Source organism: Epinephelus moara, chromosome 12 (genome assembly GCF_006386435.1).
Source record: "Epinephelus moara isolate mb chromosome 12, YSFRI_EMoa_1.0, whole genome shotgun sequence".
Taxonomy (NCBI): Eukaryota; Metazoa; Chordata; class Actinopteri; order Perciformes; family Serranidae; genus Epinephelus; species Epinephelus moara.
The window spans coordinates 18,756,258-18,781,884 of record NC_065517.1 but is presented as its reverse complement, the minus strand read 5'-3'; the positions used below and the strand labels follow the sequence as shown (position 1 = coordinate 18,781,884).

Below are 25,627 nucleotides of genomic sequence, written 5' to 3'. Positions count from 1 at the left end.
TCCAACCTTTGAACCCTGAGTAAATTGGTGGGAATTCTTTCAGAAACACGGGAAAATGGCAATGAGCAACTTGGTAAAAAATGTTCCACAAATTGCACCAAAAAAAAAAAAAAAAAAGATATAGAAAATTACCTTTAAAAAGCTAGGGGAAAATGAAAAGAAAATAGGGAATAATTATATTTATAATTATAATTATTTTATATGAAGAATTATGTTACAGATTTTTAGTTTTTTTTTTAAGGTAACTTCCTTTTTTGTTTTTAATTTTCTTTTTTTCCCCTTTTTTTAAAAACTAATTTTCTTGTTTTTAATTTTCTCTTTTTACTAATTTCTTGCTATTTGGGGGGGGGGGGGGGGGTAATTTCTTCTTTCATTGCTCATTGCCTTCTTCCCATGTTTTTGAAGCCAATTTGCTCAGATTTCGAAGGGTTAACTATGAATACATGAAAGACATAATCAGTTACAAGAGAGAACTGCTGCAAAAATAGAGATCATGATAAGATGAAGGAAGTTAGCCTCCACCCAACATACTGATGTTATTCAATAGGCTACACTGTGCGTGGTGAATGTTTAGATATGTTATGCCCTGATGATACGTCGCGGTTTGTCACCTACTGCAGCTGAAGGCTTATATTAGCTGTGGCTCTTTAAAGATCCCATCCAGGCATCTAATAAGACAAATTAAAATACTCTGCATTGGATAATAATTTGTTTTAGATATGATTTTACCACAATAATGCACAGTGACTGACAGGTATAAATATAATTAGAATTATATCTGCTTCTTCCTCATTAAAAGAATTACAGAATCTATGAACGTGAAAATATTTTTACATTGGAGTCATGCCGCAGCTGGAGAAGACGACTTTACCACCAGTATGGAGAGGAGGAATCATTAACTCTTTCAATATAATACATGTTAGCATGTGTAATAAAGGAATATTCCACTGATGTAGTGTTGCACTGCTTAGATAATTTTAGACTCATAATGGACAGGTTCAAAACTGACGCAGCAGAACCAGTGTTGTCTCTGTAACACACTTCTTCTTTGTAAAAACCTGGCGCAGACATTACCCACAATGCAACTCAACTGCGACAGTTAGGTTGTAGATTTGGGTGTGTTATGCTAGTAGTGGCTAATTTAGCATCACACAGAGATGAAGAGCTATAGAGGACTGACTTGTTTCTAACCTCTAACCTTCAGGGTTTTTTAATTTTCAAACATGTCTTCAGCCCCAACTGATGCTGACTCAAGTGACATCACTTGAGTCAGTATATCAGACTGTGCAGCTCTGGAGCTACAAAGCTTTATACATTTTTTTTCACATTCAGTCGTACTCCCCAACACCTGTCAACAGACTTTAAAGAAACTCCATACAACATTCAGGGCATATTTATAATTCAAAGTATGGTCGTGATTGCCTACACATGGCTCTCAACATGGCAATGGCTGAGCAGATGGCTAGCAGCTAACAGTGCAAACAGTGCTACAATAGCAACAGTGTTGACAAAGCTAATGGTGTTGACCTGTGGTGGAACCAGAGGGCAGTTGCTAAGCTTCTGCTACAACCCTGTCCAGCCACCGTGGGTCAAGATAGCATTGTCAATAGTAACCGCATTATGAGCGTAGCGCAGAGCGACTGCAATTAGCTAGCCAGTGGGACATGTACATAGATTTATAATAACACCTTGATACCAAATGCTAAGGTGCCGCCTGTTCATTCCAATTGAAGTGCTCGCCTGACACATGCGCCAAAAAAAGTTTCTACTTTCCAAGTTTACGTCTACGGTATTGGGCCCACTGAATATCCTCCGTGTTTCTCCCGCTAGCCCTGCCTGCAAGTTCCTGCTCACCTCATAGATTTTACATTGTGATATTGTCAAGGGTTTGTAAATCGCTTTTCTCAGCTGCTGGAAAATTTTACAAACATAAAACCTCCATGGATAAAAAATTGATAATAAAAAGAGTCAGTACTGACCTTGATTGCAGTTCAAGGTGTCCTGTCAACACCTTTACAAACATCTCTTTTATAATGGTGGCCTATGGGGAGAATGCTCTTTGAGCCACTGGGGATTTTTTTTGCTGCAATACTGTGAGTGGCCACTGGGGAAAATTGGCTGCTGGTGGAGCAGCGTTGCTGGGAGCCTGGACATAAAGGGAGGGACTCACGCAGCTGGGTGGGCAGAGAAGCTCGTATTACAACACACGAGAGGTGGCGTGACTTTATTCTCTGCTCAGGACGCCATTATTCCACTATATCCTTACACAACAAATAGTTGTTTACTGCTATATTAATGCTCTAATATTCATACACAACTCCTTTAACGCGTAAAATCAGTGAAGTTCTCCTTTAAGATAGACTTGTTGAATTATCTGAACCTGTTCTTTAACCTTTAACCTTTAACCTTTGTAAGTGTGTCGCCGTCTTGATGAAGTTTCTTTTCTGTAATAATCTGTGACAGCAGTTCAAGTGCTGCATCAGGCTCAGCTCATTTTTTACCAACACTTTAACACAAAAATCACATGCAGCACTTCATGCTGAAGATGACACTGACTACAGTATATATCAAGAAAATCCAAACGTGGGCAAAAGCAATAAGTCTGCTCTAACACTGCGGTCCGCCACATCAAGTCATTTTATTGTTGACGTTTGGGTTTTGTCCACACCAGTACAGCTTGTCTTCGCCTCTCCTCCTCCTCCTCCACTGGCAGAGCAGCAGCATGCGGAAGGTCTTCTGAAAGGTCTTGTTGCAGAGGGCGTAGCACATGGGGTTGATGGTGCTGTTGACGTAGCACAGCCAGTAGCCCAGGTGCCACAGGGACGTGGGGATGCACTCTGCACAGAAGGTGGAGATGAGCACCATGATGTTGTATGGCGTCCATGTGAGGATGAAGGCCAGGAGGATGGCGCTGAGAGTCTGGGCTGCCTTCTTCTCCTTCACCAGCACCATCCTTTTCCTCTTGGTGATCTGGTTCTTCAGGACGGGGTCGATGGGTTTGGAGGTGGTGGAGGAGGAAGGGGAGGTGTTTTTGGCGGGCGGCTCTGCTTCAGGCAGGCAGGGCGTGGCAGTCGTAGGTTTGCCGTTTTTACCCTTTGAGCCAGGTTTGAATTTATAAGAGATGCGTTTTTTACTGCTCTTCTTCTTAGGAGTGGAAAAATACAGATCTTCTGTGTAATCATTCACCTGCCCGTTCTTGTTATTTTCTCCACTGCCTTGCTCTTTGAAAGATCCCTGTGGAGTTTCTATTGAAACATGCTGCTCCTCCTCTTCAGACGAGGAGTAGCTGTTAAAGGAAGTGATCTGATCTGCCTTCGCCCATGCCTCGTCTGATCTAGTGGTAGTTTTAGTGGCATTACTTTGATTAGATGAGGACCAGGAGGCCTGACTGCGGTCCCTCCTCTCTCTGGTGAAATGAAAGCAAGAATGAATGATAGTTTTCTGTGGTTTAGTCCCCTCGAGAACATTCTCTGTCGCGAGCCCTTGCAGCTCTGCCAGATCTTTGGTCCGTTTCTGCGTCTCCTTGTAGATCCTACAGTAAAGGATGGTCATAACGGAGACAGGGATGTAGAAAGCAGCGATGGCTGTGCCAAATGTGATCACAGGCTCTGTTAAAAACTGGATCTGGCACTGGTCAGGAGGCACGTTTCTCTCCCCTACAAAGTACTGCCAGCACAGAATGGGCGGCGCCCAGAGGACAAAAGACACCAACCAAGCGAGGCCGATCATGATGGCAGCTCTCTTTGGAGTCCTTTTAGCCCTGTACGTCAGCGGCCTCGTGATGGAGAAGTACCTGTCGAAGCTGATGACAAGTAAGTTCATAACTGAGGCATTGCTGGCTACATAATCCACTGCCAGCCAGAGATCACATGCGAGGTTCCCCAAGGACCAGTAACCCATCAGGATGTACGTGGTGTATAAGTTCATGGACAACACTCCGATGATGAGGTCAGCGAACGCCAAACTCAGCAGGTAGTAGTTGTTAACAGTCTTCAGCTGGCTGTTGACTTTGAAAGACAGCAACACCAGCACGTTACCCACGATAGTTATCAAGCTGACAATGGCCGACACTGTAGCGATGGTTATGACCTCCCAGACGTTGAAGGGAGCCACCTGTGATGCGTTGGTAAAAGTGCTGTTTGCAGGATCTACATCCATGTTGTTATGTCTGTGTTGCAGTTGACAGGTCAGAGGGAGGCACACTTTTGTGGATCCATTAAGAGGCTTCCTGAAATAAAAAGCAAAACATAAATGAGATACAGTTGCACATAAATGTATTATTATCATTATTATTATTATTATTTTTTTTTTACAGCAGGATAAACCCCTGTAGATATATTGATTTCAGTGGGTCACAAAACATGCTCATGTAAACTACTATTAGTTCTGTAGTACTTAAAGTATTCAGTTTATTAAAATATGTTTATGTCCTCAGTGGACATGTTTGTAATAATACAGTCGTTTTATATGATATTCATTAAAAAAAAAAGACAAACTAACCCACTTTATTTAATAAAATTGATTTTATGTACAACTTGTGATGTAGTGCTGTATGTTACTATGGAATAAAAAAAATGATTATTGATGATGTTTGCATATCATTTGCAGATTTTTTTTTATTCATTAAAAGGAACAACATTCCTTAAAGCTGCATTGAAATTTTAATTGCACAAATCTAATATAACTTAATGAATAAGATCCACTGAAAGCAATAAAATAGCTTTTTTTATGTATATATTTTTTACGTAAATCGTGCAGCTGTTTTTTTCAGATTTATTTTGAAATATATTTATCTATTTATTCAATTTTAATTTAAATTTTTGTATTCAAAAAGAATTATTTTTGTTATATTACATTGTTAATATAATTTTAAATAACAAAATAAAATGTAGGTCTTTTTAAGACAGCCTAATATTGGAAATAATTTTAAAAATATTGACATTCAATTTTTAAATACAAAATGATTATTGCCCATACTTCAGTCAACAGATGACATCGATTATTTTGGTCCAAATGAGACCGGGAACCATCAGACGCCATTTTGTCGCGGGACACCATTCCATGTAACACTCGTTCCGTTCAACTCTTAGGGTGTTACATGCTAAACCGTCCGGCCACAGTTGTAAGCAATGGAAGGTAGACCGAGCAGAGGCAGAGGCGGCAGTTGGAAAAGAGGCGGCCGGGGTGGAAACGACGGCGACAGCGGTGGCGGTGAACACCGGGGCAGAGGCCGAGGAGGACACTACCGAGGCCGGGGGAAAAGAGACCACTACCGCGGTCGTGGACGCGGGGGAGGCGGCCATGCAGCAGAGTTCCATCACCGGGTGAGACAGCATGGAAGCTGCGTTCCACAGGCGCTGCTCCCCGTCACCCCGCTGTACCAAACCTCATTGACCAAAACAGTTATTTTGGGTTTGCGTCACAAAGACAACACTCACAGTACTTTGACAATGTAATAAAACTTAACAAGACCTCCTCTTCATTTCGGCATAAGTAGCATGAATTTTAGTGTAATTGTTCGCTCATTTGTCCCAAAATACTCTCTTAACTGAGCACCGTGTAAACTTTTAAATACCGATACTTTATATTAAAAAAAAAAGTTGTGCTTTGTGGGTAGTCTGACCGATAGTCAGGCAAAATAATATGACGTCAACACGTTTGCCAATATGTGACAATTTTTCCATGCAATTAAAGCACAAGCTTTGTAGCAGCTTTAGATTTATGAGTCATAGTATTAATAGCCTCAGAGCAGATAGGTGGAGCACTGTGCAGTAGATAAGTGGGTCTGTGTCAACATAATCAAATCCACACTTATCTACTGTACATGCGTAATGCACACGCCATGACTTCCTGTCAGCATGTATGGTTAGACTGAGAGGAATGTTTGTAGTGATCAAGCTCTTCCACAACACTTCAACATTGTCACTGGGCCTTGGATTTGACACCAGAGAGTGTGCTTAATTTACAGCAGGATGTTCTGTCAGATGATGCTCCTGCCATGGTAACTACAGAATTAGCAGGGAAACAATAGGGGCTCAGTGATTGCAATCATACAAATCTCTTTTGGTACATAGGGGCTCCTTGATTGCAATCATAAAAAAATATCCTTGCATGGATCCATAGCTACCATGGGGGCTTTGATGATACTGTTGTGAGAAAATATAGTGCTGTTGTGTGTGTTTGATTTTCTTAAGCTTTTATTTTTATAGCATTTTCAGTATAAGAAGCAAGTGTAGAGCAAACATAAAAATCCCTTGATCGGTGTCAAAGAACTGTCGCCAACAATCCCCCTTCAACCAGAAAAACTGAGCAGGCTTTGTCCCTCTGACACATCTGCACATTACCATGACAACCTCAGCAAAGGTTTGTGCAGCTATGTGACAGAACAGCAAGAAATCCATGACGCAGACGTATTTAATTAGTTCAGTTGTGGACATCTATTCTTTGTCATACAGTGCCATTTACCTTGACCCTTTTATTAAGCTTAGCTACCAGTCATGAGTAACAGCTATGTGTTAATGACGGCTTTACAAAGCGCTCTTTGAATTAGCTTTGTCGAGCACCGTCAGGGGAGTGTTGTTCCTGTCATGGAAAAATCTTTAGTCATTGTACCTAGCTGGCTCCACATAGTTTATAAAGCTGGAGTGATCTACACCACCAAAGTATTCAAAATCAAAATGCAGTTCATTTTGTTCTCTGGAAAGGTGGCATATTTCAGAAGTTATGTAATGGTGTGCCAGAAGGTGCACATACATTTCCCAACCATCTCTGATGATATACAGGAATAAAGAACGTGTTAAAGTACCTGCAGAATACGCAGCAAACAACAATGAACAATCATGCTCCAAGAAAACAACAGTAAACTATAGAGTGGCTATCTGACTTTCTTCCTCACTCTGACATATCACCCGATGTTTCCTGTGTAGGGTTGCAACGGTATACTGGTATTATTGTGTGCCATGGTATGAAAGTTGACAGTTATCCTACTGTATACATTTGCTTATCTACAGTATCTAAAAAAAAAACGATGCAACCGGACAGAGACTCTCACCTGCACGAAATGATAATAATAATTGTGTAATACTGTATACTGTGAAACTGTGATATTTTCTAGGACGGTCATCCTACAATGAAAATCTCATATTGTTAAAACCAGAAGTGAGAGCAGCTAGAGGGGATAAAGGGGATGTCACACCTTTCAAATGAAACGCGCCCTCTTTCGAATACAATTACAGATTTTTCTGGGTTTGAATATTGTTGGAAACTTTTGGGATAATCCAAGTACACAGCTGAACAAATATATTATAGGTATAGTCCTTTTTGACATTTAAAGCTTGCATGTGAAATAGGGCTGCAACCATTAGTCGACTAATCGATGACTAATCGACTATTAAAATAATCGGTGACTATTTTAGTAGTCGACTAATCGGTTTGAGTCACTTTTCATAGAAAAGTACTATAAAAGTACCCAAAATACTCTTATTGCAGCTTCTTACGTTCAGATATTGGCAGCTTTACACACTCTCCCATGACGGTGAACTAAAACCCTTTGGCGTGAGTAAGAAACAAGACATTAGATGGCATAATTTTGGGGTTTGGGAGAGACAAACTGACATTTTTCAACATTTTAACACATTTTTCAATAAAATGATTTAGTCGACTAATCGAAGAAATGATCGACAGATTAGTCGACAATGAAAATAACCATTAGTTGCAGCCCTAATGCGAAATATTATACCTTTGAATAATAGGTTTTTCCCACGATCGACAGCCCTGAACCAAAAGATATTCAGTTTACAGTGATAGAAAACAGAGAAAAGCAGCAAATCCTCACATGTAAGCAGCTGGAAGTGGGTCATTTTTAGTATTTCTGCTTGACAAGTAAAACACATTGATTTTCTATCAGTGAACTAATTGTTTAAGGTCTGCAGTGTCCTTCTGTTAGTTTGATTGTGGGCAAAGGCTTTCTAAAAATTTGAAATGCTTCTGAAAAGTCTGTCCTCCTCCTATCCTAACAAGAGCCCTTTTTAGATAGGAATTGTCTCAAATTGGAGATTAACAATTCATTGTGTCATCAAAAGTATCGATTTACTGATACATATTGATTCTGAAGTTTTTAATAGTCATTGTAGGGCTGATTATTTTCATTGTTGACTAATCTGTCGATCATTTCTTCGATTAGTCAACTAATCATTTTATTGAAAAATGTGTTAAAATGTTGAAAAATGTCGGTCTGTCTCTGCCAAACCCCAAAACTATGTCATCTAATGTCTTGTTTCGTACTCACGTCAAAGGGTTTTAGTTCACTGTCATGGGAGAGTGTGTAAAGCTGCCAATATCTGAACGTAAGAAGCTGCAATAAGAGTATTTTGGGTACTTTTGTAGTACTTTTCTATGAAAAATGACTCAAACCGATTAGTCGACTACTTAAATAGTCACTGATTATTTTAATAGTTGATTCGTCATCGATTAGTCGACTAATCGTTGCAGCCCATACTCATTGTTAGCAGTATCAATACACCGATAACAGCAGTGCTTTCCATCTCTATTGTCAGTGTTTACTGCAGTCATTCTGCTGTTCTTTGCTACTAACCAAGAAAAGACAAGTCATCATTGTCATGTCATAGCCTCGTTATATTTATCTTTTAATAGAAATTTAAACTACTCAAAAATAGTATTGACATTTTTCAAAGTGTTGTATCAAAGTTAGAAATTCTAGTGTGGTGACAACACTATTTGTTACATGAGCTTGATGGAGTGAAGTGGATTAAAGGTAAAAGGCGTTTGGATTTGGAGCTGTATGCAGTCATTTTTCTAACTTTCCAAAACCGCCAATTCAGTGATCACTCCCACTTCCTCCAGTGGTTGGTGAGATGTAGTCAGGGTTTGAACATCTGTCACTTTTCATATGTACAATTGAGTGCAACACCATAAATGCTTTCTGAAGAGAGACTCTGAGTGTGCACTATGATTGCCATTTGTTGCTTAAATCACGTTTCTCATTTTGTATCCCACCATGCTCTTCCTCTCTCAGAATCGAGATGAAGAGGACAACGTTCAGGAGGAAGACGACAGGAGGGAGGTGTTCTCCAGAAGGAAACTGGAGTCAAACTGGGATCGATATGAGGCGTCAGAGAGGCAGGAGCCTGACGATGACACACCCACTCAGAGAGGAACGGACTACCAAGTCCTGCTGGAGTCAGCAGGTAAGACCTGACCGCAAAGAGCTTGAGGAGGTTGTGTTTGTTTTGCCAACGCCCACTGTAGTCCATCAGCAGGAGTGAGAGGCCAGGCATCTCAGCTTCCCAAACACTTAAAATATCCGCATAATACTCAGTTTTTTGGGGGGCTGAGATTTGTTTACAGCACAACAAATACATAAAGCCAATTTGCTCCAAAGGTTTAAAGGTACACTTGTTGTCGGCTTCTCTTTGTAAACAGCATCTGCAGCATAAGCCAAAGCCAACCCCAGATTTGCTGTGTGTTTCAGCAAAATGACGCTCTGGCACCAGAGGCCTAACACGAAGCAGGATTTGGGGTTAGCGAGGTAACTTCAAGGTTAACTCTGGGTTTTCAGTACTACGAAGCTGGTTCACTTTTTACCAGGATAAATCAGAGTGGTAACTGTAACTGAGAGTGTGGCTGATTCTCCACTCTGATTCATCACTGCAGCTCAGAATAACATGAGACACCTGTGTGATGAACACTGGGAATAATAATGAAAGATTATTTCTTTATGGAAAAAAATAGCCTTCTTATTGTTACTCAGCTCTCCTGATGATAAATGCAACATTTCGGTCAGATAGACCTCATTCATCATTAACTATTTTTCCACTCTTTACTTTAGTAGCACAAACATTGTGGTGTTACTTTGAAGTGTTTTTATGTGACATATTCAGAGTGGTTTCATCATCATCCAACTAAATGGCACTGTAACTAAAATACTTATTCTATACTCAAGTCATATATAATCATACCTCCACATATTTTAAGCCTTGGTCTCCTTTTAATATTATGAAATGATTTTTAGTGTTTTTACATCTTCTTATTCTGTTGTAAGTTAATAGGCTGCCATCTACATTTCACTGACTTTTTAGTGTCACTAAAACAGAACTTTCCTGCCAGGAGTGGGCGATATTGCCCTAAAATGATATCACGATATTCATCAGGGTATTTTTGCGGTAATTATATTCTTGACGATATGACAAATTAGTGAAAAAATGTATTAATAATTTATAAATATAGAATTGCAACAAAATAATGATATAGTTTCACAGTTTGCCTTCAAATGTTCAGTAAAAACTAAACAAACGTTACCTCTAATTTCTTTAGTTGGTAAACAACAACAGGAACTCAGAGTGAGGTCAGATTCTGTATACAATATTAATAGTTTAACAAAATAAAATCTACCACAAATTACACATTTAAACAGCTCCCAAATACAAAATAAAATGTACTCTCTGGGATCTATATAGTATATAAATCAACAGGTGATTTCCTTCTTTTAGCAAAATCCTAAATGACTCAGTAATAACTGACTAATCATCACGCTGTAACCTGTGACAGGCTGTTATGAACTATCACACATTCACATATATGTAGATTAGTAGAGTTGCCAATCATTTCGCTGTCAGTCATGCTTGTTGTTGCCGTGGGTAACAGTATGGCATCAATAGTTGAAATATCGCGAATATCACAATATGAATTTTTCATATCATATTAAAAACTATACCGGTGTTATAGTGAACGAGATGATATGACACACCCCTAATTCCCACAGGTGATCAGTATCACTGTTTCATCTTGTCTCATAAGAACGACTTCATTCATGGTTCTGATGGTTCTTTAACATGAACACGCTCGTGGCTGGATAGAAAAACCCAGAGTTGACTGCACTAGTTGATAACCAGCTTTGTGATACCGGTCAGTGTTAGGGTTAGTGAAGCCAGATGGGTATGTTGAACTTGCTTCATAGTTCAGTCCTCTGGTTGATACCTTTTTATAAAGTCCTAACCTCACCTGCATGCTGTGCCCAGGAACGTCTTGAATACAGCAAAGTAAGGAGAAAATAGGAAAGCACATACACTGCCACACGCTTCTAGTAGGTAAGAGGAATTGCTTTTGTGTGTGTCTGTACATTGTTGTAAGGAAAACACCAGTTTATCTTTAAGTGACTAATTATTGTTCCATTTCCTGTGTTTATATTTGCTGCTCCAACATCGTGCTTCAGTTTGCACAAACAAATGTTGGCTAATTTTTTTAACAATAATGATCAAACCATTTGTGGATTAAAGGAAAAGTACGAAACTATTATGTGTTTGTGTTGTGTATGAGCCGCTCTTGGATAACGACATGGAAAAATCACCCAGTGTCAAACACTCCACTGAGTCTAATTGTGCTTTTCTGAAGTTGTCTCCGGATCCTAATTAGTTAAAAGGAAACGTCTGTCGTTTTAATGGACTTTAATTGCTCTGTATGGACACTGCTGTCAGATGGCTGCATAGAAAATCCTCTTTGTTTGCTCTTTTCAGTGGACTGTGTTGCAGCCCCCTGGGCACTCAACAGGCTCATCCCTGTTTCTGTTGATATGTCTTCCCCCAAAGGAACACGAGCAGAAAGCTCAGTGCCGTCTTATTAGAGCAGAGCTCAAATTTCTTCATATTTAGGAGCGATTCTCACAGCCCGTCACATAAAGCTCATTTTAACAGCTCCCAAGTGAGCGGTAATTTAGCAATATTGCCATGGCTGTTGGCTTTGTAGCATCGTGCTTCACTGTGTTATTAACTGTAGTTTAAAAGTGTAAAATGTTTGGTTTCATGTTACCTAGTGTCTGTTGGTTGATTTGAATTTTATAAACCAGCAGGATTTGATACGTGTATTTAGAGACCATTAGTCAAATTAGGGTTACACCAACATGTTGGCCTCATGTTAATTAACAAACCTCAACCAGTTGCTTTGTTGCCCTCCTGAAATGATTCAGTTTCTCTTTTTACAACCCTAGCATACAAATGAACTGGAAAGCATGTAAATGAGATTTGACTTCCTTTGTACATTTTGTGTTTTTTTTTTTATCATCCATTTATGTTTTGGTAAATTTTGAATGCCTATTGTGGGTTTCATAATGGTTTAAAGCTGCATTAAACAATATTTTAATGGTAACAAAAAGTCAAATGAATTTGTGTAATGTAAAAGTGTTTGCTTATAGTGGTAATTGAACAGAGAAATATCAGCCACCTTTGCAGCTCTTCCCAAATCTACGGCGCATTTTAGTGTTTTTCAGCTCTTTGTTTTGGTTTTACGGCCCACAGCTTTACTGTTTTGGTTCAGTCTCCCAACTTTTATCAGTGTTCTTTTCAGCAGCTGTTTTCAGTGATAAAGCTCCAACATTCTACCGTGTTACATCAAACAACAGCCAGAGTTAGCGAGTATTTGGTGAACACACTGGAGCCTTTAACACTGAAATATCCAGATATAACACCAACAGTTAATGCAGTGAGACCTTAATGCTTTGTGCTTATCCTTAGTTTCTGTCATGTATATAGATACAGTGTCAGATATTCATATTAATTGGGCCAAAGTTTCAAATAATAAGGTGAACGTATGTAAAAGTAAACCCTGTGAGCAAAAACCTCAGACTGTTCTGAACACTCAAGCTGGTGTCAGCACGTGATGGATTTCTTTGTATGGTCATCTACTCCAGGCCCGCTACTGCAAGTGTTTACATTACGTAGCCTACACTGCTACATGTAGCTACATGCTAACATATAGGGAAAGCTTGATTGCTGTTGCAAATCATTATTTCTTCCAAGTTTAAAGGCTGATTTAATTCAATGGGTTAATTGTGGTTTCAATTATTTTTTATTGTCAGAACTGACGGACATTTCCCAAACAGCAGAACATTTCACAAACCTGTGGTAGATTAAAGTCATTATAAACAAAATAATGTCAATAAATAAATGAAATAGACTAAGAAATTTCCGTTGTCAAAGCAGTCATACTCATGATAATTTCATAACCATGTTGAATGTTGTTGTAATGCTAGAACGTTACCATACGCATTAGTGGCTGGTCTTGTTGTCTTTATCTACGGCTACTGCTATTACTTCTCCTTCTCCTTCTTCTGGTTAATGGCGGGTGGCAGTTAGCGTTTAAGATGCCTTACTGCCCCCCTCTATGTATGGCTGGTTTTATTATGTCAAGGATTTTTTGAACATGTATTATATCTCTATTGGTATTGTTTTATTGCCCAGCCCTAGTATGCTGTACTTTGTTACAGTCAATCCTCAGCTGCAAGTACACTGCTACATGTAGCTACATGCTAACGCCAGGGACACCTGTAACCTTGGTTGCCGATGTTATTTATTTCTCCACGATTTCAGATCACATTTCTGCAGGAACATGTCTGGCTGTGTTTACAAGCTCTTATTGGTGATTTTTGACGGCAAAATGTGCCGCAGTTCCTTGTTAGGTTGATTCCCCTGGCTGCAATGACAGTGCAGAGACGCTGAGATGCAGAAAAGCTGACCAATCACAGCAATTTGGGCTTTTTCAGGAGGGAGGCTCAAAGAGAGAGGGTGAATCTATACACGTGTTCCAGCACAGACAGTATGAAAAGTATGAACCTGAAAATGAGTATAACAGGTTCCCTCTAAGTAGGGATGGGTCACGATTTTCGAATTTCGAATAGTCGTTTTATTTTTGAAAAATTGATTTTTTAATGCGACTGTTACTATTCGCCGTCTTATTTCTCCCCCTATATTTGACATGCAATTCAGCTCCTAACCGCACAAGGGCAGTCTAGGATTGCTACAGCGGTGTGAGATGGGCTACCAGCTAGTTTGATGCTCTTCTACAAACAGGAGAAACATGCAGAGACTACTACTCCGTGAGGAATGTCCGCAGTCATTCGGGCTTTCATAGTCGAGCGCACTTCCGCGTTGTAGTTTCCTGTAAAAATGTCCGTGAAAAATCCCTGCGATGTGAAAAATACATGCCGAGCAGTCACCGGTGTGCACGCACAGGGCTTGCGGACGTCCGCTTTGAGTCCGTGCGGACCTCCGCAGAGTCCGTTCCGCCCGAGTATGTTCGGGCCTTTAAAGATGAATGGATCTCTGTGTGCATGGCTCCGGGGGGCGATTATTCGAAAAATTGTCGAATAGTTGCCACGATTTTCGAATAGTGTTTTTGCTTGTGTTGCCCATCCCTACCTCTAAGTGTTTCAGGGGCTTGGAGGTATGGAAAAATTGATGCAATTCTGGGAAGAACACTTTTGAATACAGTTTCCTGCTAAGGAAAACATGTACAAGGTGTTGATAATATAACAAAAATATCTCTTATCAGTAACAAATGTATTTAGTATTGTTTTTTATTATCAGCCTTTAATGAAAACCCACATTTGTCAAGCTGTTAATTAGGCCTAAGCCTTGCTGATGGATCTGAAATAATCTAATCTGTTGTATTCAATAGCTTTTAAATACTAGCTGATTAAGTGCTGTATATTAATCAGCACAAAGTCTGATAAGCTATCCTTAAATCAGCCAAGTGTATTTGTGTTTTTGCCAGATATCCAGGAGTGGGCACTGACAATCTGTGCAGGGCTCGCTCGTGTTTTTCCAGGAAGTTTTGAGGCCATTTTTAACTCCAGATGAGTGTTTAAGCAGCTAACTGTTTTTATAGGATTGTTGTGTTTTTTTTTTCTCACGCCATTAGAGAGTTAGAGAGTGTTGCAGCGCCGTGTCTCTCTCCCCTTCTCTTGTAGCGTAAATGCCAAAGGTGTTCCTGTGAGTTGTTTGACTCGTATCTCTCGTCTCTGTGTTTTGCCCACATTGTCAGATTAGTCATGCCGTACAGCAAGAGGCTGCCGCTCTCCAGAGGATACTTAATTGTATGTGGGAGGCGATGCTTTCAAGAGTCGTTTTTCTGGCCAATTAAGGTAGCCGTGAAATCAGGAATCTGCCACAGAAACCTCCCTTTTCCTCTTAAGTTGTTATAGAATACTTACTACTGTGGAGCTTATTTCACTGTCACTTTTTGTATCCAAGGCGTTGAAGTGTTGATGTATTCTGACTGTTGTATTGGCGCAACTGGGCAGAATGTGAAGGTGAGAAGTGTGTGCAGAATATTTGTATTTTCGGATAGAAATGGCCTAAAGCAATGTTTTCCCAACCTTTGTAATGTATCAAGATTCAATATCTCAGAGCAGAGAGGCTGTCGGAGTGATGTAGGAGTTAGATGTGAGTGAGATTATGAGTTAATTTTACTACATTTTAATCAAATAAATACAATCAGCAGTATGTGATAAAGTACAGGGATGCTGCCTGTCAGAAGAAGAGCCTGTCTGATCATGTTGCCAGCCACTGTTGTCAGAAGAGCTGAGCACATAACCTAAACAACCTAAAACAAAACTGTATAAATATATATCTGTGTAGGTGGGGATTGTTTTGTTCTACCTGACATTAAAAGGCAGAGAGCATTGAAGTTTTGTTGAAGTGAGAACAAGTCAGTTTGAAAGAAGATGCTCAGATGATTAGTTGATCGATTCATTGGTCTATCAATTAACAGTCTGAATATTATTAGGTAGGCCTACACCTTGCTAGTACTGGGTTGGACCCCTTTGCCTTCAGGACTGCCTTGATTCTTGGTGGCATAGATTCAACAAGGTGCTGGAAACATTCCTCAGAGATTTTGGTCCATATTGACATGATAGCATCACACAGTTGCTGCAGATTTGTCAGCTGCAACATCCATGATGTGAATCTCCCATTCCACCACATCCCAAAGGTGCTCTACTGGACTGAGATCTGGTGACTGTACATCCCAAAGGTGCTCTACTGGACTGAGATCTGGTGACTGTGGAGGCCATTGGAGTACAGTGAAGTTATTGTCATGTTCAAGAAACCAGTTTGAGATGATTTGAGCTTTGTGACATGGTGCGTTATCCTGCTGGAAGTAGCCATCAGAAGATGGGTACACTGTGGTCATAAAGGGATGGACACGGTCAGCAACAATACTCAGGTAGGCTGTGGTGTTTAAACCATGCTCAGTTGGTACTAAGGGACCCAAACTGTGCCAAGAAAATATCCCCCACATCATTACTCCACCACCAGCAGCCTGAACCGTTGATACAAGGCAGGATGGATCCATGCTTTCATGTTGTTTACACCAAATTCTGACCCTACCATCTGAATGTGGCAGCAGAAATCCAGACTCATCAGACCAGGCAACGTTTTTCCAATCTTCTATTGTCCAGTTTTGGTGAGCCTGTGTGAACTGTAGCCTCAGTTTCCTGTTGTTAGCTGACAGGAGTGGCACCTGGTGTGGTCTTCTGCTGCTGTAGCCCATCTGCTTCAAGGTTGGACGTGTTGTTGGTTCAGAGATGGTCTTCTGCAGACCTTGGTTGTAACCAGTGGTTATTTGAGTTACTGTTGCCTTTTTATCATCTTGAACCAGTCTGGCCATTCTCCTCTGACCTCTGGCATCAACAAGGCATTTTCACCCAGAGAACTGCTGCTCACTGGGTGTTTTCTCTTTTTTGGGACCATCCTCTGTAAACCCTAGAGATGGTTGTGTGTGAAAATCAACCATGCCACATTCAGAGTCACTTAAATCACTTTTCTTTCTCATTCTGATGCTCCGTTTGAACTTCAGCAGGTCGTCTTGACCATGTCTACATGCCTAAATGTGTCGAGTTGCTGCCACATGATTGACTGATTAGCTATTTGTGTTAACGAGCAGTTGAACAGGTGTACCTAATAAAGTGGCCGGTGAGTGCATGTGTTGATAATTTTTTTTCAAGCCAAATTATCAATAAATAAATAAATAAACAATTGCTCCATCTTCTCAGATGTATAAATGTGCTGCTTCTCTTTGTTGTCCATTATAGTAAACTGGGTTTTGGACTGTCAGATAAATTAAGGAATTCGAGCTTATCAACTTTAACGACTTTGTGATGTTTTATTTAATTAACATTTAATTGAGAAAAATGGCAAATCTGTTGATAAGAGGTGGAGGATATGGCCAAAATCTTCTCTCATAGTATCAGTAATTTTATATCAGTAGCAGTATAAATCACAATATAGTAGTTATTCTGTAAAGTCAATTACAAAATGGTTTAAATAACCATACTGTACCTCATTACGTCTTACTATTTTCTTCTTTTATTTTGAGCTAAAAAAAACCCCAACTGCCTTACATGAGACAATACCACGGTTGAAAGCAAAAGTTTCTAAAATGGAAGCTTTAATGTTCCCAAGGACAATAATATTTCAGGTGTTACAACTTCACTCTCCTCCATGTCTGCCTAAATCTGTGGTTCTCATCTGGTGGGTTGTGGTCCAAAAGTGGGTTGCAGGTCCATTCTCAGTGGACTCCAAGTGACTCGCAAATGTTTCAAGTTTGTAAAAAACACACTTTATTTTTTCACACTTTACACTTTATTAAATACAGTGAATTTCCAGCAGAGAGCTTTTATTTTGAAGTGCTGTTTCCTGCTGTAGAGTGAGTGACTAACGGACAGCTACTTGAGAGAGACAGCAAACTAGCTCGAGGGCATGGGCAAACACAAGTATGATGCTGAATATACACTGCTCGAAAACACCTAGTCAGTTAAACTTCAGGGATATCAATATGTCCATTTAGGAAGCACAAGTGATTGTGAATCAGTTTCACCTGCTTTGGTGCAAATGAAAATTACAAAATGACATTGGAGAGGGAAAAGCAAGACAACCCCCAAAAAGGAAAAGGTTTTACATGTGGTGGCCACAGACAGTTGCTCTCTCCTTATCCCTACTGACTGATTCTTCTCTAGTTTTGTGTTCTGCTAGCACAAATGGAGCTGAAACTGTCAGAGTTTTTGGCAGACAGTGTACGTGAGGCTGGACAGATAATAAAACAAATCACCATCATTATCCTCTTCCTGTCCGGGAGAGTGGAAATACACCTGTCAACACCTTTAACACAGGCTGTGTTCAAGACCTCTAATTTGTGACCCACAACTCTGATCTTTTTTCAGCTATTAGAATGTGAAAACAAAGTGGAAAATAAAATAGGGTCTGATTGTCAGTATGCTGTGACAGAAAACACCTTCAAGAGCTGCTGTTGCTTCACAACTCCAGTGTCAGGCATATCAGATAAAAAGAATCAAACGGCTCACCAGTAAGCCAGTCCACTGAGGCTAACCAGCATGTAAAGCTTTTGCAAGAAGTCCTCAAAGTGCTCAGATAAAATGGAAATTTAGACATTCACAAGGCAAATTTCATCCACTGATGAAGATCACGTCATGTGATTGAAAGCACCAGAACAACTACTTGAAGGGATACTTTGCTGATTTTCAACCAGCTCTCTGTCATAACAATGTGGGTAGTATATATTAATGAACTGTGCTACACTTCCCTGCTCATCTCCCAGCTCAAATACGGCAGATGATTAGCTGGAGGCAAAACACAACTCTCCACCACAGGGCTGTAGGCTACATAGGAGTCTTAAAATGTGGTCTTGTTGTGTTATTAGGCCCGTTTCCACTGAAGAAGTTCCCGGTACTATTTGGGGGGCAGGAACTACTACAGGAACGTCCTCTTGCTCGGCTCTCTCAACCGCCGTGTCTCCACTGAGAGAGCGGAGTAGGAGGAAGGTTCCTGTAAAGTTACGGGCTCTGGATGTGACGTAATCGTTGCGCGACCATTTTGACCGGGGCGACGTAGGGACGTTGTTAGCTGTTAGCCGATAGCGGTGTCTGTAATAACTCAGTAAATGGCCCGTGAAAAAAACATTTTTTCCAGCGGATGTCTTAGTTACAACATGATTGAGCTAACTGGAGTAGTTTCATGTCGTATCCGACAACGGGAGGCTTTTAACAGATGCTGTTGTGAGCTGTCCCTGTCAGCTGCAGCCACTACTGATGCTTTCCAGACATCGTGATTTCCCATAACTGAATAAATACCACACATAGCAACACAAAACTGCTTTGCTAGCTCAATCATGTTGTAACTAAGATATCCGCTGGAAAGAATATTTTTTTCACGGGCCATTTAGTGAGTTTTTTTTACATGGCGGCGGAAGCTATATGAACGAGCTTACCCTCGTCTGCTGAGTTTTAAAAATGCCGGCTGTTTTGTAGCTTTCTGTTCACGTCACATCCCTCCTTGAGTATATCCAATCAGCACCAAGTAAACCCCAAGCCCCAGCCAGGAGTCTTTCGGGGCCGTTCTGAGTACCTACCCCGAGGCAGGGACTTGTTTAGCCCCTGTAAAAGTTCCGGAACTCTGTCCTTAGGGGGTGGTTCCTGCGGTGGAGACACGCACCAACGGCCCCGGCCCCATAAAAATTACCCCTTAGTTCCTGCGGTGGAAACGGGCCTATTGGGAGCCAGAATACAAGGAGTCATGGCTCAAAACTTACATTTGATCACATACCGCTACCGCTTGTCAACCAATACAAAGACAACTATGGTTAAATGCGATGAGACGAAAAGACAGAGGCGATCATCAAAAATGCTCACATGTGCAGAGCACACGTATCAGGTTAGGGAAAAAGTATTTCCTGTTGTAAGGATGAATAACGTTATGTGTATTAAGGGTTATCATGTCCACCTCATCAGAAACTGGGGAGGTATTAAGAGGAATATTAGATTTCTCTGTAACGCTAACTCTTTAGCTCATTAGCTAATGTTAGCTTTGGAAACCGTTCAAGTGTCGTCCTCCTTTGTAAGATTGGCATAGTAATCAACCACAAAGCTTCCTGTGACATCATCCATCCACTGAATGAGAGCATACGGGTCGGCCAGTCTGGTCCCGTTGGTCAGTGTTTACTCTTTCAAGCACACTCGCAGTCCGGAGAGTGAGTGACCTGATGTGGTGCGATCGTAAATTCAGTCTGATGCTCTACACTAAAATGAGAGTCCCGTTTGTCAAATAAATGGAGCCTTATATTTCTATATGAATTAACAGTTAAGTTAATCACACATTAACTCCGCTAGGCGCTCTGCTGCTCCCAGAGTGCGGTGTTCTGGATAACTGAATGATACATTTTGACAGTGCTCTGACTTTCTGAAAGGTCCAGTTTGTGCCAGAGTGCACTCCGACACTTGGAATAAGTATTTCTGAATGTACCACTCGCACCATCTCCCTCTATATTGAAAACGAGCCAACAGAAATTGCTAGCGAGTGTTAGCTAATGTCTGTGGAGAATTGTTTTTCCTCCAGTTAAGCCCCGCCCGCCAAAAAAACATCTTATTGGTGACTAACAGTATAAGGGTCTACACAAAGAGTATACAAGCGGATCAAGAGAGAGGCCCGCCCCCCTCTCTCTCAAACTCAGACCAAACTCTGATCCAACAGTAAAACTAAGCAGTGCTGAAATATGAACCAAGATTCTGTTACTGTTTTTCCTATTTCAAATATAAAATGTCCTCAGAAACAAATATTAGTGCACTATTTGGCTGTAATACGAGAATTTGTGAACAGAAAGTGGGCGCCATACTGTTTCCTGTATTGTGAAAATGGGGGCTGAAAAAATACTGTGATCAAACAGTGAAACAAGGCAGTGCTGATCAAATATGTATTAAGATTCTATTACTGTGTTGCTCATTTCTCGCCTAAAACGTTTAAGATTTCTGTCTCATGGTAATTAAAGACACTTGTTACCAGCCGGCGGCCATATTCTTTCCTGTGTCAAAAACAGCCAAGCTCGCATAACATCATTCACCAGCAGGAGCGTTTATTGGTCTGGTGCATCACAGTGCATTCTGGTAGTTGTAGGTTTTCTCTCGTCATGTAGCACCAATTTCAAAAGTATTTACGTCTTTCTACTGCGGAGACAGCCTAGGTTTATAAAAAGACAATCTTTTGAGAATTTGTAATTGAAGTTGAGATAAGATTCTTCTGTCAGTGTTTGAAATGATAGTAATCAGAAACTGGTAGATACATGGTATGTGTTTAAGATTTAACAGTTGAAACCTTTTGATCAACTCTGCCTCAAGAAGGTTTATTACAAAATATAATCAACCAATAAACTCTGATGTGTTATTATAGGTCAAATAAGATGCGAGTTAATTGATCACTGGGAAAAATTCACAAGCATCCAGCAGTTTAATTAGCTATTAAATTAGATTCACCTTTACTCAGCTGCAACATTAGAATTATATACACATTAAGGCATCAGTTATTATAATCCAATAATAAGATAATATAATTATGAAATGGGCCATTCTGCTTAATGAGTGTCTTTACTTTTGGTTCTTTAAGTATATTCTGATGCTGGATGCAAATTTTGAATAATAAAAGTGCATGACTTTTATTTGTTAGAGGATGTTTCTGCACTGTAGTACTGCTAGTTTGATGTCAGTGAAAGATCTGAGTACTTCTTCCATCAGTGTAATAATGCTGCAGTCCATACATCCCACTCCTTCCAATCTTACATTTTGCCTCAGATGTTCTAGTGCGGAACCTGTCGCTGTTGTTTATATAATCTCCATTTATATAACCTCAGTTTGCTTATAATCCAATTTGACTTTTTCCTCTGTATCCGAATGCATTTGCTGCTGCAGCAACTCCCACAAGGAGCATTAAAGTTTTTATCCTTACTCTGCGTATATTAATTAATTCACACAACACAAATTAAGTGCACGGAGCTGGAAAATGTGAGCACAAGGTCCACAAGGACCTGAACCTTTTTGGTGACTTTGCCTTGACGATCTATTTAGAAATGTATAATTGATTCATCAGGATGTACAGTGGCTGACTGTGTGTTTGCAGAGGCTCTATTGAAAGCTGTACTGTACTCAGTGTGATGAGGAAAAATGGAGCCTGACAGGGAAATTATGTAAACAGACTGTTTGATTTGAATCGAAGGTCATGATGATTTCTGTTGTTTCGTGGCCTCTTGGATGGCTATTATGTGGCCGCGCTGCTTGTCCAAACATCCCGAGTGCTTTTAGCATTCATGTGTTTTGATTGATTCTGATACACCTTCTATTATTACACCCAATGACGAGATTAACAGTGTCAGGAGGCAGCGGACCTGCTATATGACATCCGGACTGAGGTTACTTTTCAAGGATGAAGCATTGGTGCTTTTGAAACTTGAAATATTTCAGGATCAGGTGCGTTTTAGAATCTGCTTTTGTGCAGAAGGCTTTTCATCGGAGAGGAATTTTGTCAAAAAACGGGTGTATTGATTGAATTAAAAGCAAGGTGCCTTAAGGAATGAATCACTGTCGACTGCTTTGTAACCCGAAGGTGATTTTATTTGTCAGGTCTCGTCTCCTCGCATTGTTGGGGGTTGATTGTGCTGTTGCTAGGGGTAATGCACACATGGTGCAATTGCCTTGTTCCCTGTGTATGTATGTGTGTGTATGTGTGTGTGTGCATCCATGTGCCTATATGACTTGGGGGGATTGCTGGGCAGTTATTTACATCCTTACACGGTCATCTATCTGTACACATTAACACAGGGATCAATCCTGCTCCCCCGCAGCCGTGGTTTACCAGGTCGCTAATGGGCACCTATCAAGGCTCAATCATAATGAGACTAAAGGAAATCGCATTAGAGCTTCAGTGATTCAGCTAACTAGATTGACAAACACAAGGACGTTTTCCTAACTGAGATGAATAGTCCCAATCATGCCATTAATTCATATGTTCCGGTGTCGTTATGGATACTTGATTAGCCTCCGAGACTGGAGGAGACTGGCGTCAAAGCAGAGGAATGAGGCTGTTCACGTCCTGTCTGCTCGGCAAAAACAAATAGGAAACAAAGCATTACAGGTGGTTTCGTTTCCCCGCTAATGGTAATTATGATGAGGCCAGTGGAGGACGGTGTGAGGCCAAATAAAGCAGCAGGTGGGTCATAGACACTTCACTGAGATCCTCACACAGCAGCAACAGTCTACCCACTTTCATCCTTAAATACCTGCTCCATTGTTTGACTGTTAATACGTTGATATATGAGGGTCATGTGAGGGTTTGTCTCAGGGCTGCAGTTATTTTCATTATCCATTAAACTGCAGGTTAACTTCTCAGTTAATGCCAGGAAATAGTGAAAAAGTCCATCAAAATTTCCCAGAGTCGTCGGCCAACAATCTGACCAACAATCCAAAACCATAAAACATTAAATCTACAATCGTAAAAAAAATATAGAAAGGCGGCAAAATGACTCTAAACAGTTACTTAAATTCCATTATTCCATTATTGACAATTTTGCCATTTATTTTGTCAATTAAACAGTTACTTGTTTGGTCTATATAATGTCAGAAAATAGTCAAAGATGGCCATCATAGTGTCCTAGAGCTGAAGTTGATGTTTTCAACTTCAAATTTGCCATCCAAATCCAATTCTATCAAGTTTGCTATGGAGCTGCAATGATTATTTGATTATTCAATTGAATAAAAACATGAATTTGTACCTGATAATGAATTAATCATTTAGGCTAAGTCATTGTTAAGACAAACATTCGCTTTGACAGTTCCAGCTTTTCAAATATGAGAATTTTTGAAAAGCTGGAACCGTCACTTTTCATGTTGTTGGATTTTAGTAATTTTTTATAAATCTATATCTGTATATATTTAGTTTTTTGACAGTTGTCAAACAAGACATGACATTTGATGATGTCACCACTAGAGCTGCAACAATTTATTGTTAATTAATCATTGCCAACTGTTAAATTAATTGCCAACTAATTTGGGAATAATTGATCTGTTTGAGTAATTTTTTTGAGAAAAACAAGTCAAAATGCTCTGATTTCAGTGTCTACAATATGAATACTTTCTGGTTTCTTTACTTTTTTTATGACAGTAAACGGAATCTCTTTGGGTTGTGGATAAAACGAGACATTTGAGGACGTCATCTTCGGCTTTGGAAACACTCATCAACATCTTTTTTTGACCATTTTCTGCCATTTTATCGACCAAACAACTGATTTATTAATCAAGAAAACAATTGACAGATTAAAAGAGAGTGGAAAATAATCCTTAGCTGCAGCCCTATTTACCACCATCTAGGACAGTGATGCACATTTTAACTGTTTTCCAATGTTTTACAGGTCAATCGGTTCATTGAGAAAATAATCTGCAAATGAATTGATGATAAAAACAGTCGTCAGCTGCAGAAAAGCTGCAATTCTTAATCTCGAACAAGGGAATTTTTGGCTGTTGCTCTTTAAAAATGACTTAAATAATTAATTGTCGAAATAGCTGCCTGTTCATTTTCTGGCAATCAACTAGTGGCTAGTCGTTTGAGCAGTAGCTCAGTTTTAAAACCTGCTTAGATAAAGCTCATAGTGTTTATACCTCTAAGACTACAGTGGTACAAATGTTGGGATGCCAGTCATGTGACTTGTCATCCCCATGGTTATTAATGATGGCTTAAATGAAATCATCTTGCTCCTTGTACCTCCTATGTTTTCCTGAGTAGAAAATAAACACACAACACCCCTACACGCACTTAGTAAAGCATATTTAAGATTCAGGATCAGTTTAATTTCCTTTTTGTAGGTGTCAAAAAAAGTCAACGTTGTACAAAATGTACTGCAGAGCTCCGAGTCTGAACTATAAAAGCACCGTTGACAAGTGATGAACCCCAGCACTTGTTCCGTGATTCATTGATATAGTAACTCGGCCACATTTATGATTCAAGTGATAAAAATTTAACAGTGTTAGAATATATAATGTGATTGTACTGAACAGTAAGTTGACAGCTGCTCCTATGCACTGTTTAATTTCCTGCCATAATAGCCACATCAAACAGAATACATACTCACCCTGTATGGCTTTGACAAAACACGATCCTAAATGGGCGCACGGCCAGCTCTTTGATCCGCTCTGTTCTTCCTTTTACTCCTTCAGTCTGGCAGAGTTGTCACAGTTTCTTCTCCCTGTCTTTCTCAGCTCTGTTCGTCTTCTCTCTGTTTCAAAGCGTTGGCTTCACACCTTCCCTCGCTGGCTTGCTCTTCCCCTCCCCTGCTCCCTCTCGCTGACTTTTTTTCCTCTGTGCTCCTCTCTCCAACGAGGTGAAAAACACACTTGCCAAATACAGGTAGGTCATCACACCGTCTCTCATCCTCATCAGTTGCTAAGTACGAGGTGCTTTGATGCAAACAAGTTTTTCAGCATCGTTGTCGTGCGCTGTATAGCTCCTGAACGGTCCGTTTTTCTCTCCGAGATGAGATGGTGAAAAGCAACAGCTGTTCAGCATCAGTGTCCATTTGACAGAGCAGCTTAGGCGCCTCGTTGGTGCTGTTCAGAGCTTTTTCACAGAAGGATGAATTACTGGAAACGGCTCCTGGTCCTCAGCAGGGATAATCACGTGAAGATCTCATCAAAGCCTTTTCTTCTTCACCAAAGATAAACTCAGCATCTTCTGGGAAATCGATAAAAAAAGCAGAAAAAGTTGCAGTTTCTCACTCCTTCTGCAAAATTTTGAGCAACTCCGCTGGCAAGGAAAGCGGAGTAAAGCTTCTCCAATCCTCAAGGCTGCACAGATTGGATGACTTTTTGTCTCCTACCAGGCTTCTGCTCGCCACGTCTGATGAAGCTGCCCGGATGCACGTTTGAACTAACGTCCTCAACCAACACGCAGATTCAACCGTGAGCCACTATTAGGAGAAATTCCCACATGGCCGGAAGCTTCATCCTGTA

The 25,627-nt window shown here is 40.2% G+C and overlaps 2 protein-coding genes across 2 annotated transcripts in view; one reads left to right on the top strand and one right to left on the bottom strand.

Annotated features, from left to right (window-relative positions):
* Positions 1-667: 667 nt before the first annotated feature.
* LOC126398349 (muscarinic acetylcholine receptor M5-like) lies at positions 668-25,627 on the bottom strand. The gene is made up of 2 exons (XM_050057609.1): positions 24,751-25,627; positions 668-4,228 (listed from the first exon to the last, which is right to left on the bottom strand). The coding sequence occupies exon 2, from the start codon at positions 4,156-4,158 to the stop codon at positions 2,629-2,631; it is 1,530 nt and encodes a 509-aa protein (XP_049913566.1). The 5' UTR covers positions 4,159-4,228; positions 24,751-25,627; the 3' UTR covers positions 668-2,628.
* aven (apoptosis, caspase activation inhibitor) overlaps positions 5,094-25,627 on the top strand; it is a 52,919-nt gene continuing 32,385 nt past the window's right edge. Inside the window, exons 1-2 of the mRNA XM_050059035.1 lie at positions 5,094-5,324; positions 9,035-9,206. Of these exons, the coding sequence (XP_049914992.1) occupies positions 5,130-5,324; positions 9,035-9,206 (367 nt within the window). The 5' untranslated portion in view covers positions 5,094-5,129. The remainder of the gene's footprint in view (positions 5,325-9,034; positions 9,207-25,627) is intronic.

Bases quoted from the DNA above. Each gene is read 5' to 3' on its own strand.
- LOC126398349 (XM_050057609.1), bottom strand. From the start codon at position 4,158: ATGGATGTAGATCCTGCAAACAGCACTTTTACCAACGCATCACAGGTG.